This window comes from Anopheles bellator, chromosome 2, assembly GCF_943735745.2.
Source record: "Anopheles bellator chromosome 2, idAnoBellAS_SP24_06.2, whole genome shotgun sequence".
In the NCBI taxonomy this organism is placed as follows: Eukaryota; Metazoa; Arthropoda; class Insecta; order Diptera; family Culicidae; genus Anopheles; species Anopheles bellator.
In genome coordinates, this window is record NC_071286.1 from 45320554 (window position 1) to 45341210 (window position 20657).

The 20657-nt window shown below is 47.9% G+C and overlaps 2 protein-coding genes across 2 annotated transcripts; one reads left to right on the forward strand and one right to left on the reverse strand.

Annotated features, from left to right (window-relative positions):
• Positions 1-12869: 12869 nt before the first annotated feature.
• On the reverse strand, positions 12870-14570 carry LOC131207593 (apyrase-like). Its single transcript, XM_058200213.1, has one exon. It carries the CDS (start codon positions 14568-14570, stop codon positions 12870-12872), a length of 1701 nt encoding a protein of 566 aa, XP_058056196.1.
• Positions 14571-16611: 2041 nt separating this feature from the next.
• Positions 16612-18939, forward strand: LOC131207594 (apyrase-like). Its single transcript, XM_058200214.1, has one exon. It carries the CDS (start codon positions 16612-16614, stop codon positions 18325-18327), a length of 1716 nt encoding a protein of 571 aa, XP_058056197.1. The 3' UTR covers positions 18328-18939.
• The last annotated feature ends 1718 nt before the right edge of the window (positions 18940-20657 follow it).

A 20657-nucleotide genomic window follows, 5' to 3' on the forward strand; every position in this document is an offset into this window, starting at 1 on the left:
TACTTAAAAATAGGTTGATCGATCGTGCTTCTGCTAAGCCAGCAGTGGTGAACGTTTGACCAAAATTGTCTTTATAAAAAATAATGGATGAATCAACCTTTCAAATAAATGTTCAAGCATCGAAATATTTAAAGCCATTTATTTTTTATAACCATATGGAAAAAAGAAGCTTAGATGGATCACCCTTTGCAACTCGATACGAAACCTGGGGCTCGACACGTGTACTGTGCGATGGGATTTGGGCGAAAGGACACAAACGCTTTAGCTTTTACTTTTAGCAGGTTGCAATACAAGTTATTACTCTTTTATAATTTGTCCAGTGTAATGTCGTTTGTATAAGGTTTAGTTTTATTAATAGGTATCAATAAGATGTTTTGCACTTTCAAATTTAACAGTAGTACAAATATGAAGGGCTTGCATTGAAGTAGACTTTAATAACAATTATGTCAATGAGGAAATACAACCAGATAAATTGCGAACGGTATGCGAAAAAAGGCTATCCGAATAACGCTGTGTAAGGGTCAAAAGATCCTAAGATCCAAAATCTGATTTACACTTAAGGTTCAAGGAAACATCATTTCAATACACTGAAATATTGAAATAGTTGTTTCGTGAATTTCGACTTCTATTGGGCAGGCCCGATACTTTAACAAGGCCAAGAATACAAGGAAAATATTTTTGTTACTGTCCCCTTCTAAAATGTAGTTGACTTTTGTAAAAAATTACGAAAAGGTAAGCACAGGTGCGAAAGGCTCCACAAAAATAGTTCCTCATACTGACCACATCCAACTTTAGACATATCCGGATGAGTAGCGATTGCCCATGGTGCGGGAATTGTAAACCACGCATTCGGTCGGCCCGGAGCGTTTTGTTGACAAACGGTTCTGTGAAATAAAACCAGATCCCCAAAAAGGGGAGGATCGACATTGTCGTCGCCAATGCGCTAATTAGGCCGGCCAGGGGTCAGCGCAGCCAGCCTCAGCTCCGGCGGTTCCGGGCCTGGGGTCGATTAATTTGTACAGCGACCTAAACACGCAATTCGCCTAATGTGCGCACGTGGCCTCTTGAAAGTCTGGGGGTTAATGATGGGCGCTTGTGCCAGTTCGCTCAGTGTCTTCCACAGCGACTCGGTGCGGTGCCCTTGCGGCCGGTTTTTGGTGGGCCTTGCGGCCCATTCGGTTTCGCCATTTGTTCCGCCATCCACGCCACGCACGTTAGTAAACACACGCAGAGCACGTGCTCCTGTTCCTGGCCGAGGTGACAGATGGAACGAAGAGAAAAAAAACGGAACCGCACTGCACTTGGTGGGCCTCCTTTCGCGTCGGGTGTCCTTTCGCGAAGTGTGTGCCATCATCGTAAAGAAGCCCGACCAGAAGAAGGCTGCTGCCAAGGGACGTGCCGTAACGTCATCATTGTAAATTTCCTAATTAAACCAACGATGTTCCAACGGTTGAGGTGAAAAAGTAGCACAATTAGCCGCATTAAGTACACCATCTACCACGGCCGGTGTTCTGAGAGCTCACGCGGCGTGTACATGTGACACCGGCGGTCTCAATGTGCGGGACGTCCTCGACAGCCACACCGCCTTCGCCGGTGCCTGGACGGGGTCAGGTCATCACAACCTGTGGCATCACGTCACTCGACTCGACAGTACCGTGGAACCGGCCGTGGTCTTTGAATTTAACTCAATAACTTGCGTCGGCCTGAAAGGATGTGGGGCTCTGTCGCCAAGGTTCGCTCACGAGGCGATGGGGGTCTTAACGCACACCTCTGCACACGCGAGTGTACGGCCAGCAGAACGGTTATTACACAACAAGCCCGTGTCACCCGTCACAGCCCCGGTCGCTACCGTCGCCGTCAAGAATGAAACCGGCCACCGCCAGGTGATCCCGCCCGGTGGAGCGCGGAACGCTACCGTTCGAATTCCGCGCTCCTACACCTCGCTCGCTCGCTCGTGGATCAACCTGATCGACCTTGCGCAGCGTTAGTTACGACCATTAATACGGCGGTGAAACAAAAACAAGACACGCAACAGAGAACTAGTAGCGGGCATCAAGTAGCAACCTGCATTTAATATTATTAGTGCCTCTCTCTGTCCACTCTAGGATGTCTGGTATCTCTCTTTCGCGTTTCAGACCATAGCAAATCGTATAGAAATCGGTGCTGTGACAGTGTAGAGACAGAGAGCACAGGAGACCCGCCCACGTACAGACCGCTGCTAGTTGCATCCTAAACTAGTTTCTTGGAAGTCTTTCCTATCGGTACGCGTGTCGGGCTGACATTCCAGAAACTCCAAAGTATTCTGTTCAGCGCAGCGATATACCAGGCTGTTCAATAAGTTTTGCGTTTTGATGAGAAAAACACAGTGAGAATCAGCTGCTGTTATCAGCTCATCATTTTATGAAAAACGCTTTCCACATTTGAATTTTTTTTAACTCCGGAAACAGATGGAAGTCGCAAGGTGCCAAATCTGGCGAATACGGTGGTTATTCCCAAAAATTCGAACTTTAATTCATGTCCTGATGAAAAAGGAGTTTTTGCTTCTGCAAACCGGGTCTTTTTTCATGAATTTTCTCTTTCAGCTGATACAGTAATATTCAGAATTTATTGTTTTACCAGTTTGCAAGTAATCACAAACAAACTTCCTTTTGAATCCTTGAAAAACTGATGCTAGCACCTTCTTGGTCGTTTTATGGACACGAACTCGTTTCGAAGCCCAAGGAACCAGGTTCACACCCGTCCTTAGCCTCTTGTTTTGATGTAGAATCATGGTGATAGAACCGAGCCTCAACCACAAAGATGAGTCGACGCACAAAATCGACTTTATCCGTCCAAAATTTATCGAAAACGTCCAAAATGTTGCCGAGAAAGTCGCATTCCAATGTGGTTTTGATTCATTGTTTAATGCACAATGCACCGTTTTCTGAAACTCAACATTTATCAACACTCAACAGACTGCCCAATGAGATGCCAAGGGCTTCTGCTAAATCTCTTTCAGCCACTCGACGACTTCCGGTATTGTTGTTGTTTTTGGACGTCCTTGACGTTGATCGTCTAAAAGTCTCCTCTAATTTGTCCCATTTCCTTGGCTTTCAAATGGTCCAAATATTAAAATTCAATCACTGCACGACACGTCGATACTAAATGCCTTGTAAACAAAGAACGAATTACAAGATTGAAATAAAACTTCACATACGTTCATATGAAGAGTGTACCAACATAACTAAAAACTTAGGTTAGTTTAGACAAAAAAAAATAGGACGTAACAAAAAAAACTGTTATTGACTTATTGCGCAAAACTTATTGAACAACCCAGTACGTGGTCCTATGAACAACATCGGGAGAGATTATCTCGATTATACATCTACTGGGAGCTTATGCCATTTTGCTACATCGTGAACCGCCTTGTCGCCATCATCAGCGTAATTCTAGAAATCACAACTGACTACCTCGATTCTTGGTGCGACCAGCAGCTGGGCACCAATCCAGCCAGTTGCTGGCATCGCCACAACTTGCCTAAGTCTGAGCAGCAGTACTGCAGTGAGAATGCCCATGCCATGCCGGTTATGTTGGTGATGGCGAAGGCAGTCAGTAGCTCCCGACCATTGGTTCCACAGACTTTATGCCAGCGGTGCCAGCACTTTCGGTACAAATACCTGCTACACAACGTCGGTGAATTAGAGGGCTATAAAGCAGTGACGTTGGACACCGTTTAAACGTGACCATTCAAGAGCGAGAAACGAGTTTTCCTTCGCGTTAGTTGGCAGGACCGTTTATCTTCGAACACACTGAACACGATCGATCTGTGGTGGTGCCCGGACTGGACCCCGCACGCATCGGTATCCACTCGGGTACGAGCTGGTCAAACGTGGGTCTCAGCTTTCTGCGGTTTCTTATTTCAACGATTCGAAGCATTCATTGAGAGGGATTTTAACGCCAGTAACGCTGGTCAATGGGCGGTCGATTATCTATCGTCCGGAAGTGGTCACTGCTGAGCCCGTCACCAACACACATCACATAGCATTCTTCCCTGGCAACTTCCTGACTGTGTTGTGTGTTCACCGAGCCGGGCAGTATGGGTCGAGTTACCCACAAGGGTATCCTCGGGTATCGCCCGGTGTACCCATCCGGACTGGTTGGGTAGACAGAGATTGGATCCTTTCTTCGGGCCACTCCTGTGGCTGCCCGACTGTATATTTATCCCGCAGTAGCGCGGACCTACTGAAGTGCAACAAATTATCCTTCGCCCGGGCTCCACCGAGCACCGAGGTGAGTTTTCCGGAGGAACAAAAAGGGCTCCCACAGGCCGAACCGCACAAAAAAGGTCAGCCCCTGGCAGCAAGTGGCCGGCTCAGACCAGATGGGCGCGATTTGCCTGTGCTGTCAGGCAGATTGTTTGCTGCTTTTTTCTTCGCTTACCGATAGAATCGGTTCGAGTGTCGCTTTTACCGACCAACCGGGGACCGTGTGGTACCACCTTCCATTAGGCAAGGACCTATAACTTAGTTTAGTCGTCCGTGGGTTCGTCCGACGAAAGTCGGCCCGGCAAAGGATTAGGATTGTGCGTTTTGTTGCTTTCTCGGCCTTTCCGGCCACCAGAATGAGTTATTGCGAAGGAATCGGAACACAGTCGGGGGGAAGTCATCCGCCACCCTAGGGTTGCCTGCCCGACACTTGCAGCAGTGGTCCACTTGAGTCGAATCCGTTCGATTCTCGATGGCTGGATGCGGAGTACATTGGAGGTTGATAAAAATTCATGATGAAGTTAATTAATCGAGCCCGAACCCTGAATGGACCCCAGCAGTGTGCGTCATCAAAACGACATCAAAAAAGTGGTCCGCCCAGCCTCGGTGGCCAGCATTATCGTCACTTAGAACGAAGTGTGTCTGTGAGGATTCGAGAAAAGCTCACTTCGAGTTCCGTTGGTAGTGATCATCCGATTTCAATTCGAATGGCGGCACTGGGTTTCCCTCATCCTCACAAACGCAATCCGGAACACGTCCCGCCGTGCCGTGATTAATTGATGGGCAGCGGCCTACCGCGACTCCCGTGAGTTCGAGTGTTTACGACTAATTGATATTTAATGAGCACACTACCGATTATGATGAGGACCGCAGGACTTCTGACTCAGGAGCTGCTGGCCTTCTTTCTCGAGATAGAACCCGGCGGTTCATTGGAGTCTTTTTGATTGATTTATGCATTCCTCCGATACCGTCCTGCGAATCGGTAAGCGAATGCCGCAGATTGTCCCAATTTGGCCACCCTCAACCAATCGAGGAAGATGCCCAAAGGCACGTCCCACTGCAGCTGGATGATTTATTCCACTAATTGAATATTTTAAATTAAACCCTATCTCCATCATCGGGGATAAAAAAAAATTCCGAACCGGATACACATTTTATCCATTTAAACTGTGCGCGTCAATAATTTATGGCATCTCTGGTGGGGAATCTCCCATCAATCGGCCATCACGGTTCGGTTTGGGAATTAATGAACGGATTCGGGGTGGGCTTTAAATTTTACGTTCCCTATTATCCCTTTATCTCTCTCTTTCTCCCGGTCAGCCAGCGTTTGGGCGAACGTTTCGACGGTGGAATACATTAAACCACGAAGAAAATTAAGAGTAATTGAATCGGATTGCTCCCGATCCCGATTGCGGTGCTCCCGATCCAGACATTCCAGACGAATGGGCAGTTTAATTACATTCCCGGGGCCGCTGTTCTGCCGCCGAAAAACGACCACCAACGAGGCCTGGAATTCCTGGCTCCTGGGAAGTTCGGGTCTTGCGGCTAATCGAACCGAGTCACGGCACGTTAAATTATGACCCCCTTTTTGTCACCTTTTTTAAACCACTTTTCACTTACATCTTCGACTGACCTGCGGCGGCATTCCAACGTGGCAACCGATTTCAGCTTTCGGGCTTTTGATTATTGGAATGATTTGCCTTTTTTTCTTCTAACCAACCGCCATATGACAGACCGAATGGTGGAACGACCCGGGGGGTCCGTGTTAAATGGAATTAGTTTTGATCTTTTTCTTCCCCCCAAAACGCCAATGAACCGTGTCCGCGCTGCAAGTCTAGCGTGTGTCTTTAATTGACCGACGAAACCTTCACGGGTGCGGGTCCACGGGCCTCAAAAGGTCCGACGTCCGCGGCATGCTCCACATAAAATCAGACACGTAGCTGGCGAACCTTGCCGGCGAGGCCGCATATCCATTACCGCTTCCAAATGTCCAGAACGCACCAGGGCCTCGAAGTTACGTAGGCCGGTCCCACAGAGCGAGCCGAAAAATGCTCTGTGACCAGTTGTTCCGGAAGCCCGCGGGTCTCCGCTAGGCCGTTCAATGGCCAGGCCCCTTCGCGCGGTGGTGACAACCTCGACGTAGCTCGCCGTCGCCATGAATCACTCCCTGCGCCCGGGGCTGTGGGTTTGCGACTTCGGACGTCCTTCGGGTGGAATATCGAGTCTCTAGCTCCGACCCCGCCGGTTTATGACCCCCAAGTGTGGCCAAGCGCTAAGTGGTTTCGAGCGACTCAGATCACTACTCGCCCAGCCTGGCCTAACCTTCGGCTGATTGAGGTCCGTTTGGTGGTGGTTCAAATTTTTCGATTAACCAACGCGCGACACCGGATCGGTTGGTCGGTTGGAGGAACGAGCATCACGAACTCGAAAACGACCTCCGAAACGTTCGCGGTCCGACTAGTGGTGGTGGTCCAGTAGTGGATCTCTGGCCTCGTGACTGACAGGCCAGCTACCGACCGGCCAAATCAATCCAAATCGCATCAGACGAGATCCGTAAACCCTTACGATTCGTCACAGGCGCCTCTGTCTCTCTCTCTTTGTCCTAGGCTTTCCAATTTCTCCCAAAAGCCGAACATCCGCCAATTGCGCTGCCCAATAGCCAATCGAATTGTACGGTGGGCAAATTACGGACTTTCGCAAATTGCGCTTCACGCCGGAGACCATCGTAATCCGGCGGGATGCTGCCTCCAAGCTGCTCGAATTTGGGCAGCTTTATTTCATTCGCATTTAAAATGAACTCCCCGGCTCGACCGGCTTCGGCCGAGGAAGCTAATGGAACTTTGTCACTTTCACCGCTCGGGCAGCGGCGTGAATCGCAAGGGGCACGGGCCGTGATCGGTTTTTGACGATCACGATTGAGCGGTGAGTGAAAATTAAGTAAACTCGAAGCCGTGCCGTACCGTGCTAGACCATCCGGATCCGAAACTCCCGGGGAGCTACTTAAATTAATTGAAGGTTTTCCGGAGGGCTTCGGCAACGGAAAAGCGACACATTCTGCGAAGCGAGCGAATCCAAATGGTCGCTGTCTTTAAAAGAACACCAACGTGGAAATGTTGGCCAAACGAAAATTATGTTGATAGTAAAGAGAAAAACCTAGAATAACATTCAAGCAAAGTTAACGATTGAAGGTCTAATAATTAGTTAGTGGTATGCTTGATGCTGTTAAGAAACTATGCTTGATGTGGTTTTTAAATGATTGTTTCTTTACCAAAAAACCATTGTATTAAGTGTAGAACTTAATTCTTGTAGTTTTAATTCGACATTTGTAACCTAGCTACAACAACAAAACGTATGACTACCTTAATGAAAGTATTGTCAGACGTTGACTACTACTTTTTCCCATCTTTTGTGTTGTTCCTTAATTCCGTGTCGATAGAACTTCTTATCTTTATCAGCGATTCCCTCAGAGGCCCTTTTTTCAATACGTTCATAATAAGTGACCCGCTGTACTGCCAAATCGTTACTCTTGTAACGGAACAAATACTAGTCCGAAAGAGCAACGTCTGGTGAATACAGCGGGGATTTAACAGTTCCCATCCGACATTTTCGGGACAGGTTTTGACCGGTTTTGAGATGTGGGGTCGAGCGTTGTCATTTAAAAAAAATCAGCTTATCATGTCTTTTATCTCATTCGCGTCATTTTATGGCCAAATCTTTGCATTAAATGCATGAATTGCTTTTTAAGGGGTTTGTCCTTAGGTCCTTAGGGTCCTTAATTAGGGTTTAAAAGCTCACAGTACACCACACCTTTCATATCCAACCATATGCACAGCATGACCGTTGCAGAGTGAATATTCCGCTTTGGTTGCGATGGACCTGGTTTGCCAGGCTGTATCCAGAGCTTTTTGGGTTTAGGATTCTTGTAATAACTCCCCTTGTCATCACCAGTAACGATTCGGAACAAGAACCAATTTTTTGTGTCGTGCAAGCAGTAATGAAAAAGTACTCCCTGCAACAACATTTTATCAGGATCAAAACTCGACATTTTCAGATGCTTAAAACAGGTGTTGTTTACACTTTGACTAGAAAACCTATACTGCGTTAGATGCGTGATGACAGTAGCTATCAAACACATATTTCATAAGTTCTACATCTAACAGCAAAGCGAACATTAACAAAAAAGTGATTGATGTTTTTTTCAAAGGGAGTTCTAAAAGTCGAAGAAAAGAAGGTCGGGTTAATAGAAAGAATAGGAATCGCAAACTTTCTAGGAAGTTACAAAACTTTACTTTACTGTACGTTACTCGGAATGCTAGAAACATATCATAAACAATCTACCGAACAAGCAGAGACCCAAAGAAGATTATGTAGAAAAGCAGAACACTCAAAGTGGTTTCCACGATTTTCCATGGAATTTTCGAACTACCCTTACCATGGCCTACAACATGGCGACTTAATCACGAATGAAAATGGTACTCATTCTAGCAAGTCGTTGATATGTTTACCCTACGGTTGGACATTGTTCCTTACCGCCCACCGCCAGCCATTCGCAGCGTCGTGCCAGGCCGAGCATAAAATTGTTCGCTGAGCGTAAGAAACACGCAACAAGATGTAAGCGCAATGGATCGGCGGCTTTGGCCAAACTTTGCCCAAAGTCCATACTCGAGAAACACTGATCCTTGGTGGCGCGCTTTCGGTGTTCGGTTGTTTCCGGTGCAATCAGGCGTCCAACTCGAGAGTATCGAGAGGCCGTGAAGCGTGTGGCAGACGTCGCAGTACCTGGGTCAAACATCATCTCAAACATCGGTCCTTTTATGTGTGTTTTCGAATTAAATCACCATAAAGTAATCTCATTTTTCTGTAATGTAAAATTACGCATTCGGCGAGGGAGAAGAAAACTCGTTTCCAGCGAACGAAAGCACACCGACCGACGCTGCAGACGACCAAGATTGGCCCGGGAAAACTTTTTCCATCGCGTCGCCGATGACGCCACCGATCCAAAGTGTGGGACGCCAAGTCAAACCGTCACCGTGCTGTGCAGTTTCCGGTTTCCAGTGTCCGGGTTTCACAAATCCTCCCGTCCAAACGTTAAGAAAACTTTCACACTCCATACCCGGGCCGGGTCAACCTGCCGCAGTACGTCACAAGGAACCATAAGACATCGACAGACAGGGTGTCCCAAGCAGTGATCAAATGTGGCACAGGGAGAACCATTGACAACCGGCAGATAATTTGCTTGGCCACAAGTTGATGGAAACTTTCCGCGACGGAGAATAATTGTAGATTGCAGCAGCGACTAGCAACCGGACTTGAGATTGTTTGCCCAAAGAGTGGCCACAGCCAGAATCAGAAAAAGAAGGTTTGCTATCGTCACTGACATCGTCAACACACTCACCTGACGCGCTGGTGGCTTTGGACGCCCTGAGGTCACGGTGCGTGTCTGCCGCGGGTGTGACTTCCGGGTGCGTTCTCCGACGCGAACCGTAACCGTAACGGACCGGCAGCAACGCCTCGGCAAGAAGATGTCGGCCTAACGGAGCAACAGCGAGACGGTCGAACGGTGTTTCCTTCAGCCTTTCTCAGCCTTATCTTGGCTGGCTTCTGGAGTTCTTCTGTCTTTTGCCTTTCGTTCCCGCCCGGCCTACTATAATGCCGTTGGTTTTTGCTCGTGGAAATCAGCGCAACACACCACAGCGTCAGCATCACCGCCCTATCATCATCATCATCTTCGTCATCACCAGCATCATCTTCACGTCCGACAGCGTCACGCGTGTTCCACCTAACCGCGCGCCCGTGAGACGGAAATTGGTTCGAAACTAATTTGCATCGCCGTTTCGTAGCCGGGCGCGGTGCGAAAGTGCATCAATTCTCGGTGGAAAAGCGTTCAATATCCGGCGGTTCGTCGAGGAGGATCGATTGGTGCGTGGAAAGAGACAGCGGGAAAAAAAACAAAACAACAACCACAAAACATGAAATCACTTCACCCACCAACCAATCGCTGGCGAACAACACACGTGCCGCGACGGAACCGTTTGCGTTGCGTGAAGGCAACTTTCGAATTCGCGCGCCTCGACGCAACGTTGACAGGCGCTCGAAGCCGTTTTCGATAGAGATTGGAATGTTGACACGGGAGCTCCTTGCACCGTATCGGGGGCCTGGGTTCGATTCCCCCCGACGGGCTTCGTGTTTGATTTTCGCCAATCTATTTGCAATTCCTGGCACACAGAGACACACCCCAATGCGGAGGGATAAAAGGGGAACGAGTGATAAGAACCAACCCTTAACCGAGAGAGAGCGTTTATTGACACTTTTGTCCGATTCTGCCGAGGACACACTGTCCTCTCAAGGGTTTCTCTAGGTGGCTCACTTTCAGCTATTCAGTCACACCAGTGAGAAAACCGACAGCGAACCACCTCACTGCCGGCCTCGATTTGTTGGCCTCTCCAGCACACCGAACAACACGGTGCACCACTAAAACTGGTTCCGATCTCGCTTTTCGCCGACCCGCGACTAAAACAACGGCCGCCGCGGCCGTGCGGCCAATCTCACCAAACACCAAACAATCTCACGTACGAAGAATCACGTCGTAGCGGCGGAACTCGCTCGCTCACTGACACGAAAGCACAAACCGTTCCGGATTGCGGTCGAAGTTAAACTGAATCCGCCGCGATCGGAACAGCTCGAATACATACACCGCGCACCGGATGGGGCCGAAAGCTCCAACTTTCTACAGCCGCGAGGCCTCGGCTCCGGTTCGGAGCTTGCCGCGGCGGAGCTTACCGACGACGACGGCGCGAATCCGAACACGAAAAACCTGTTGGACGATGCGTGCGAGCGAGACCGACAATACCACAGCTGCTGGACACAGTACGGACCGCAAAAAGGCTACACCGCTCTGGTGGTGGGTTTTTAATGTAATGCAAAGGGTATCGATGAGTTTAACGGTCCTTCGGAACATTCGACAGAGGATTCTACTAATACAGGGTTATCAATTTTAACGGCTAGTATTTTAGTGTTCGAATATATACAGTGGACGGCGGAAAGAAGTTTAGCTACTAAACATTTGAATAATATGTGAAAATATGTATGAGTACATCTTTTAAAATCGCTTTAAAATCTTTTGAGACGCTGAACGTTCGGTTGAGGTTCTGAAAGCAAAATTTGTAAGATTAAGTGCCATTTAGATTTAATCTCGTAGGCGGGTGTGGCCATTTGTAACCATAGGTCAATTTGAACAGTTTAGTTTAAGTTCACAAGACATTACGCTGTTTCTCAGCTTGTACGATGGCAAAATCCAAATATTTGACTCAAGTGAGGTAGAAATCGATTAAATAATCAAGGGTTACAAAAACGAAGGTCGTATTTGTCATATTAAAGCAAGAAATCCAAGCAAGAAAGAAAACACCTAAACAAGTTTTTAAACATATAATGAAATTCTACTCCACAAACGCTTTTCGATCCAATTAAAATATTTGACAAATACTAAAATCAGGAGGTAGAGAACTTCCTTTTCGTGCATGTCATTCGACGTAGTGTATAGAATATAGACAAATGTGGTCGTTTTTTAATCTTAGAAGAACGGACCGGGCCGTATTTATGAAATCTGATCTTGTTTTTAACAAAATTCTACGCTTAACCAAAGCCAATTTAAAAAAAGAGCGGTATTTTACTATCGGAATGCTTTGAACCCTCACTTATTGTGAGAAAAGCTACTTTGGAGTGATGAATTTTTGATATGGTTATGTTCCAGGGATGCATTATTTACATGAAGCCCATAAGTTGGTGACCTTTTCTCGTCATGATGATTCGAAAGCTGACCAGAACTTGCTGAAAGCAAAACACATTCATGAATGAAGAAGTCTTATTAGTGAATACATTTTTTGAAAAATAACAGTCTTATGACCATGGCAACAGCCGAAATGTGCAAAACAATCATTGAAAGTTATCTTATCAGAATCAACTGTTGCCACAGATCTTAGGACGGCTATCTGAACGATATTGTGTTTCACGCACCGTGAATATAAATAAGAACTTATTGATATTATATTATACATATTTTATTGAAAACTTATGTGTTGTTATTATGTTATTAGTTCTTTTTTTAAATATGTCTAGACCTTGACTTGTACCATGTCTAAGCTCTCTCTGCGCAGTCCGCAACTCGGATTATGTACAAAAAGCATGAGCATCTGACGGTTGCGCAAGCTATTACGGGGACCCTTTTTGGACCACTAAGGCGTTGAACATAGACAGAGACATAAACCTTTTTTTATGCACACAGCTTCGTTAAACAGACAGCTTAGCTGGTAATAAAATGCATTACTTTTCTAAACAAACAGAAATCAGTAAAACTGACACTCACATAGTGGCTAGACAACTGGATAATAACTGAGCTGTTGTACATACCACAGTTTCTTTGTGTGTTTTCCATTGATATTAATTTTCAAGCGACTATTGAACTACCACATCACTAATCTGCTATCAGTTTGCCTTTAGATGCTGATTAGATTCCAAGCTGCATCAGAAAGGGGTTGTTCACATTGCGCATGGCTTAGTTTGAAGTTTACTTCTACTCAGTTTACTTCACAAATCAAATCCAATTTTAAGCCTTTTGAATTGATTTATTTACTCGACAAAGGTGATGCGACCCTCCGTGCCACAGGTGATGGGGCTCATCTTTTTGACATGCTGCTCCAAGACGAACACATCAACCGGACCCACCTGCACGTTGGTGGCATGCTGGGGAATCATCGTGTATCCACTGCCCCCATTCCGAATGTACGTCCCCGTGGCCACCCGGTACACCCGGTCCAAGTCGAGGGGTTCATATTTGGGCACCGTGCAAAACCGACACCGAGCCAGCAACGACACCACTCGCGACCCCACCGGTTGCCGCATATCGTAGACGACCTTCAGCCCCGAAACCTGCATCATGTCCGTGAGCCCGTAGCGACTCGCGCTATACTCGAACACCTCCAGCAGGTGGCGTCCCTGTAGGTCGAAGCTGTCGATGGTGTCCTCAAACGGAACCGCCGTCACCAGTTCGTCGAAGGTGAGGTTACCGCTGGTCAGTGATGTCCGCATGCCCCCGCCAGTGTTGAACGCAATCGCCACTTCGGTCCACTGGCCAGCCTTTGGGTTGCCCTGGCTCTCGGCGGCAAAGTGCGCGATGTACCCGTCCGTGATGAAGTTCCCGAAATTACACTCCTGCCACGCGCACTCGTCTCTCGAGAGCAGTACGGCCGAGTAGCCGACGTCCCGGTTCGCCTGCACGTTGACTAGCTCCCGCCAGGGTACGAGCAAGTCACGCACCTCTTCGTCCGGTACCACGGACTCGTCCAGATACTCCGGATTGCCGTCCCACTCAACGATGCGACCGGACTCGTCGAAGTATAGTGTGAGGCGGCCGACGTACTTGGCGTACGACGCAGCCTGCACGATCAGCGTACGACCACCGTCCGGGCCAGGATGCTCCACCACCACCGGGTAGGTATCTTCGGCCTGATCCGGGAACGCCTCTGTAGAGCCATTGTAGAGAAACGTGTGCGAATGGCCACCAACGACCACATCCACGTCCGGCAGCTCCCGGGCAATCTGGCGATCGATTTCCAGACCACAGTGCGACAGCACGACGATCAGATCGATGCCCGAGCTCTGGAAGCGATCGATTTCCAGACGCAGCTGCTCGACCTCGTCCAGAAACACCAGCCGTTCCGTCATGCCCATCATGTTGGTCAGGTGATGGATCACTCCGATCACCCCGATCCGTCGGCCGCCACGTTCCAACACCACCGACTTCCGGTGCCGTCCCTGTAGCGTGGGCTCCAGACTGTCGTCGATGTTCGCGACCACCACCGGACTCTCGATGACGTCCAGAAACGGCACCAGCCCAGCGATGCCGTGCTCAAACTCATGATTCCCAAGCGTCATCACGTCCGCGGGGAACAGATTGAGGAAGTGCGCCGTCACATTCCACCGAAGCAGCGTGTACCAGAGGGTGCCCTGAAAGTTATCACCCGCGTTCAGATAGATCGGGTTCCGGTCGGCATACTCCTGCCGCAAGGACTTGACGCGCGACACGATCCTTGCGTATCCGCCGATGCAGCGTTCGCCTTCGTCCGGTTTACAGCGCGTCGAGCGCTCGTTGGTCTCCTCGTAGCGGGCGTGAAAGTCGTTCACATGAATCAGCGTCAACGGGAAGAGGCTGCTTGATCGCGTTACTGCCGGTTGGCTTGCTATTAGCACTCCGGACGTCTCGGCGGATCGGACCGACAATGAACTAATCACACCGGCAAGCACACAAACCGTCACCCAGCGTGGCGACATCGTTTTGGCAGGAGATCAACCGTGCGACTAACCGGACAGGCCGCCTTGAGACAACGACAACGCCGGCCTAAATAGCGGCTATTTAACGCGGTTCGACGTGTCGCCCACGGCGGAGGCCACCATGATGGAGATAAGAGCGGGAAACGCCATACCAGACAAGAGATACAACACCATGGGCGAGAGAGCGGGGAAAGAAGTCGGACTTTGATTCGGTCGAAGGAAAGATATCTCGCTCGCACTTGTGGCGCAGCTCGACCTGAAACACATGGTTCTGGAAGTGATCCATTATCCTACGCGTCGGCGTTTATTGCTGAAGATTGTTGTTTGGCACCCTCTCCTTTCTTGCCGGTTCTCGTCTTTATGAAGTTTTGTTTTTCGGTTCTCCCATCAATTCGTTTGAGATAATCTCGGGCTCGGCACGACGCGTATCCAGAACTTCCCTGAAAGAAGATGTTGCACAACGCACCTGCCGATGCTGATCGATCGCTAATACTACCAGGAAGTAGCCAAACTCACATCGTCCATCACCCACTGTCAGTGAATGATTGGCATTATGCAAATGAAAATGCCTACCCATATGCCCCGCCGACCTCCATGACTCTAATGAAATGCTTCCAGCTTCCCTTCCAGCGCCCCGATCAATCGCGAACACACTGATCGTTGTTCGTTATCAGTAGACTCGGGCAATCGAATAATACATTTTGTTGGTGGACAATTCGTCCTACTATCGCCGTAAATAAAAGCGATAATTTTAAACGACACATCTGTAACGCCTAACACGTGGGCTGAAAAGTCCCGATCCTAAGCAAGAAAATGTGTTTTAGTTACGTTCAAAATTTACTTTTTGATTGATTGAAAATTCATCAACATCATCTTCGCCAAGAGCAGCACAATCATTGCCGCATCCAACATTTCAATACCAATGTTGTAGAACGATTCTTCTTTTGTCTCAAAATAGGCCTCAGTTACAGAGATATTGAGCATTTCGTTTGAGGTCTTCGAATAGCCGGTAGTCGCTGGGAGCCAAATCTGGCAAGTATGGTGAATGTGGGAGCAATTGGAAGTTCAATTCATGGAAGTCCCATCAGACTGGACCATTGTCTCAAGATAATCAATGCATATTACATCACGCACATCCTTAAAACCTTTCCAGCCCATAACCTTTCCAGCTGATTGCTGTGCTTTCGGGCACATTGGACGAGGTTCACCAATTGCTTTGTGCTCAGATGACGATCGCTCTGGTTCTGGAGTGGAGTAATGGATCCATGTTTGTTTGTTTGTTTAATGTATTGTAGAGTGTTTGAGCTGCAAAAGCCTAAATTCGCCTCTTTTATATACTAAACTAACTACTCCTGTATCTAAGTATAATCTACCTTAAATTCTATTTATTTAAACTTAAACTTACTTATTTGGGTCAATTTGATTGAAATCAAGTTTAAATCGAATCAGCATTTGTGTAATAAATTCAAAATTTCTGTTAAATAGTATTTTACCAGGAATTAAAATTCTTTCTAATTTAAGTCTCATACTCATATGCTGATCCATTAAAAGCCAACACGTTCTATTGGAATTAGCGCCTCATTTGAACGACCAATGCGTCATTTACATGGTGTCTCAACGATCACATTTGAAGACAGCAAACCAACGTTTTATTGTTTTTTTTTTCGAATGGAACGGAGTCCTTACAACACTGTTCAATCCATTGTTTCCCTTGAGCTGCATTTTTCCCCATCAAGAAGCAGTGTAACAATAAATCAAAAGACTAGCGCCATCTAAGTGCTAGGGACTCGGGACTTTTCAGCCCATGTCTTACAACATTTGAACCCAAAATACTCATTTCGCTTGCCGCGAAAACAGAGCACAACCCGAGCTCTCAGCTGTAGCCGTGTCAGCTGATAATTCGAATTGAAGCGACACCATCGCACATCGCGCGTCTGTAACCATGTGGTAATCGTTCCACTTTTATTGGCTTATCTTCAACCCCCGGACAACTGGAGGTTGCACCAGCCTGCAGTTGTGGTTCGTAATTGGCTCGGACAAGATGTGGACGCTCGCGACCGGACGAAAAGTGCGTCACCGGTGGTGCCTTGTGATTGTCGCACTGTCTTCAGTGGTTTGTAATCTGCCTCAAGCGTTGGGCGCCATCGAACAGGGAACTGTCATCAGTAAGCCACACAAGGCGAGGACTAGTGATCTGTTCCCCCTGACCGTGATCCACGTGAACGATTTACATGCCCGATACGAGGAAACAAACAGTGTGTCCACGCGCTGTAAACCGGACGAAGGCGAACGGTGCATCGGGGGCTATGGACGGGTCGTGGCCCGGATCAAATCCCTCCAGCAGCAGTACGCCGACCGGAACCCGATCTATCTGAACGCTGGCGATAGCTTCCAGGGCACGATCTGGTACACGCTGCTCCGCTGGAACGTGACGTCACACTTCCTGAACCTGCTGCCGGCGGATGCGATGACGCTCGGAAACCACGAGTTCGATCACGGCATCGACGGAGTGGTGCCGTTTCTCGACACCATCGAGAGTCCAATGTTGGTGGCCAACATCGACGACAGTCTGGAGCCCAAGATGCAGGGAAAGTACCAGAAAAGTGTGGTGCTAGCACGTGGAGGACGCAGGATCGGCATTATCGGAGTGATTCACCACGCAACCGATACGCTCAGCATGACGGAGCGGTTGCACTTCTTGGATGAGGTGCCGGCCATCAACCAGGAGGCTGCCGCAATGCGCGAGCTCGGTGTGGATATTGTTGTAGTCCTGTCCCATTGTGGGGTGACCATTGATCAGCAGATTGCCCGTGAATGCCCGGATGTCGACGTGGTGGTTGGTGGTCATTCGCATACGCTGCTACACAACGGCAATGGGACGGATTGGCCCGATACACCGACGGCCAGCTATCCGATTGTGGTGGAGCAACCGAGCGGCCGACAGGTGCTGATCGTCCAGGCCGGTTCCTTTGCCAAGTACGTTGGCCATCTGGTGGTGTACTTCGACGAACAGGGTGAAGTGGTGCGCTGGGAAGGTGACACCGAGTTTCTGGATGAGTCGCTCCCCAAAGACGAGGCAATCGAGCAAGAGATTCAGACCTGGCGGGTGCAGGTGGAAGCGCTAGCCGTGAGACCCGTCGGTTCCACCAGGGTGTTCCTGTCGAAACCGGACTGCCGGACGGGAGAGTGCAACTTTGGCAACTTCGTAGCAGACGCGTTCGTCGATTACTACGCGGAGCGTGCGGAGAGCGAGCTCGAGTGGACGTACGCGTCGATCGGGATCACCAACGATGGCGGCCTTCGGACGTCCCTTAGTGTCGGAACGTTAACCTACGAAGACCTGGTCACCGCCATTCCGTACGAGAACACGATCGACACCTTCGAGCTACAGGGCCAGTATCTTCTGGAGGCTCTCGAGTACAGTGCCAGTCGCTACGATACGGCCGATGTGCTACAATTTTCCGGCCTCCGGGTGGTGTTCAACATGACACGGCCGGCCTTCCAGCGGGTTCAGCGCGTGGACGTGCGGTGCCGTGTTTGCCGCACGCCAAGGTACGAACCTCTGGATCGGAACACCCTCTACCGGATAGCAATTGCGGCCTGGATCGGCAGTGGCGGCAACGGATATCAGATGTTTGCCGACCATCGGACGAACGTGCACGTCGGACCACTGGACATCGACGTGTTCGAACGGTACGTCTCCAGGATGTCGCCAATCATGCAGGGTACCGACGGACGCATGCAGTTCGTAACGTAGACCGCACAATCTCTCGAAAGCTGCCGCTCTAGTTTTACCTCAAGGCCGAATGGCGCCAGGATGTAGAGTCAAGGGTAGCGTTTGTGGTGACCAAACTTGCCCAAATTGGTGCGAGAGCGGAACTTTCTATTTGTCGTTCGAGCACCGCACCGTTATTTGTTCAAACAGATTGTAAATTAACAGACGCACAACTAGACACAAATGTCTACCAATTAAAGGAAAGTTCAATTTAATTATTTTTAACTCGAAATCAAACTTACTACAATGTCCCCTTTTTTGCATATCACAAATCTAAAGCAACTCGAACTACTTATGAACCAATACTTAGCCTCTTTTCCCAAACAATAAGGAAAAGGATCGGATCGGATCACACAACAAATCAAAAAACCTGTCCACTGGGAAAACATTCAATTGTCCTGATCTTTGTTATAAAATATATTTGAAAACTTTATCTACAGAAAAATACAAAACTAATAACTGTCACATTCAATGCACTTTAACAGTACTACCGAAGAGTAATTTTTCTTAAGTACTAGTGAGACAATCTACACAAATGTTGAATTATTTGTGATAAATAAGTGTATCGTCCAAAGAATCATTCGATGCAGGCATCGAAACAAAATTTGTTTATTTTAAACAAACAAGATATTAATATTTGAACATCCAAAGTTTTAGCCGATACTGTTATGCAATACTCGAAACACACTTTCCTAGCTATTGATGTAATAGGTTCGAATTCGTATCTTTTTGAAACAAAGCGCATTATAATGTGGTCCATGCTGGACTTATTATACTCTTTGCCAATTTGAGAGCAAAACATATCTTAGTGCATAAAGCATTTGAAATGAAAGATATTATTCACCAATATTTCATTCATGTTCACAAATTCACACAATTCAATGTAGTTTTATTGTTCAATTCGTTTTCACTTACTTTCAGTTAGTGTTATAAGTGAAATTTTAAGGTAATCAGCGAATAACTAATCTGATTTTGTGAACAATATTAAATTTACCAAATAGGAAACATATAGGAAATGTCTATTTCTACTCCAATAATTCTTTTCGATAACTCAAGCGGACTGCAAACATATTTTATACCTTTTTGTTAAAGTTAAGTCCTATGAAACAATTCACTACTCACAGTTCGACTATGTTTATGTAATACATAAAACATCCTTGTTTGTTCGAAAATATATATATTTAGAATGCGATAACCCTAAGATGAGTTGGAATAGCTAGAAGTAACGAAGAAGTGAATGAATGAGAGGCTCGGCCCAAGTTCGCTCACAATTTCTCTTTGTGCCGCCGGCCAAGAGCCCTCATAGATTAATGCTCGTTAATTTGCATCACTTTCACCTCGGGATGGCGGGCCACAGTTAGCTGCAAGCAATTACCTCGTGCAACTCTCAAGCACCCTTTTAGCACCACGGGCAACGATAATTTCCGTGACGGACCCGGCCTAGGTATTACTGGTGCGTGGAAAAGGATGATGACCACCATCAATATGCACACCATGGCACGTGCAAGGTGGGCAGCATCGTTGACCTTAAAACATCCGCATTGAGCTGCGCCACCGTGATGATAATGACAAACATGTAGGGCCTACTTCTGAGCCCCCGGCGTGTTACACCCGACAATCGCAAGCCCGATTCCGTGCGCCACCGGATTGCTGGCATCCTGGTTCGTGTGGCGCACTCGCCCAGTTTCTCGTGTGTAAACACTCGTTCTTCCTGTTTGCATAGCTCTATGGCCCACCAAGGGGCCGCATCACAACGGAACGGACCAAACTCCTGCACCGGAGGTTTGAGACAAAATATTCTTTTCCCGCCCTAGAATGGCCTCCGTCGCGCTAATTAAATAGCACCACAAAACGCTTGACCTACAGCGCTAGTCTAGAGGATCCACCGGGGAGTTGGGATGTTTAGAATAGGCCGCACAAAGGTCGCTCTAGGATCCGCGAATGCTTCAACCACTACCGTGTCACGTTCAGGTCGGAAGCCTCCGGTTGGTCGGTAAACATTCTCCCACATCGCCCGAGCCTCACTTTCTTTGGTGACACCGAAAACGTGTTTAGGCGCTTATCTCTTGCCTGCACTTCATACGACGAGTGTCCATGCAACGGGCCGCTTTGTAGAAGCTTTGATGAAGTACAGTTTATCGTCTCGTCGTTCGGATCGCATCAATCCATCGGACGTCACAGTGGTAGCTTTCCTCCGTAATGGGAGTCCGGAGTCAGTTGGATAATTTACGAGTTTTTAAACTCTAATATGGTAGAGCTTTTCAACTCTTGACCCGAAGACAGGCCACTTATAGCACAGATAATCATGATTC

Excerpts from the sequence above, each read along its gene's own strand:
- LOC131207593 (XM_058200213.1), bottom strand. The coding sequence starts at position 14,570 with ATGTCGCCACGCTGGGTGACGGTTTGTGTGCTTGCCGGTGTGATTAGT.
- LOC131207594 (XM_058200214.1), top strand. The coding sequence starts at position 16,612 with ATGTGGACGCTCGCGACCGGACGAAAAGTGCGTCACCGGTGGTGCCTT.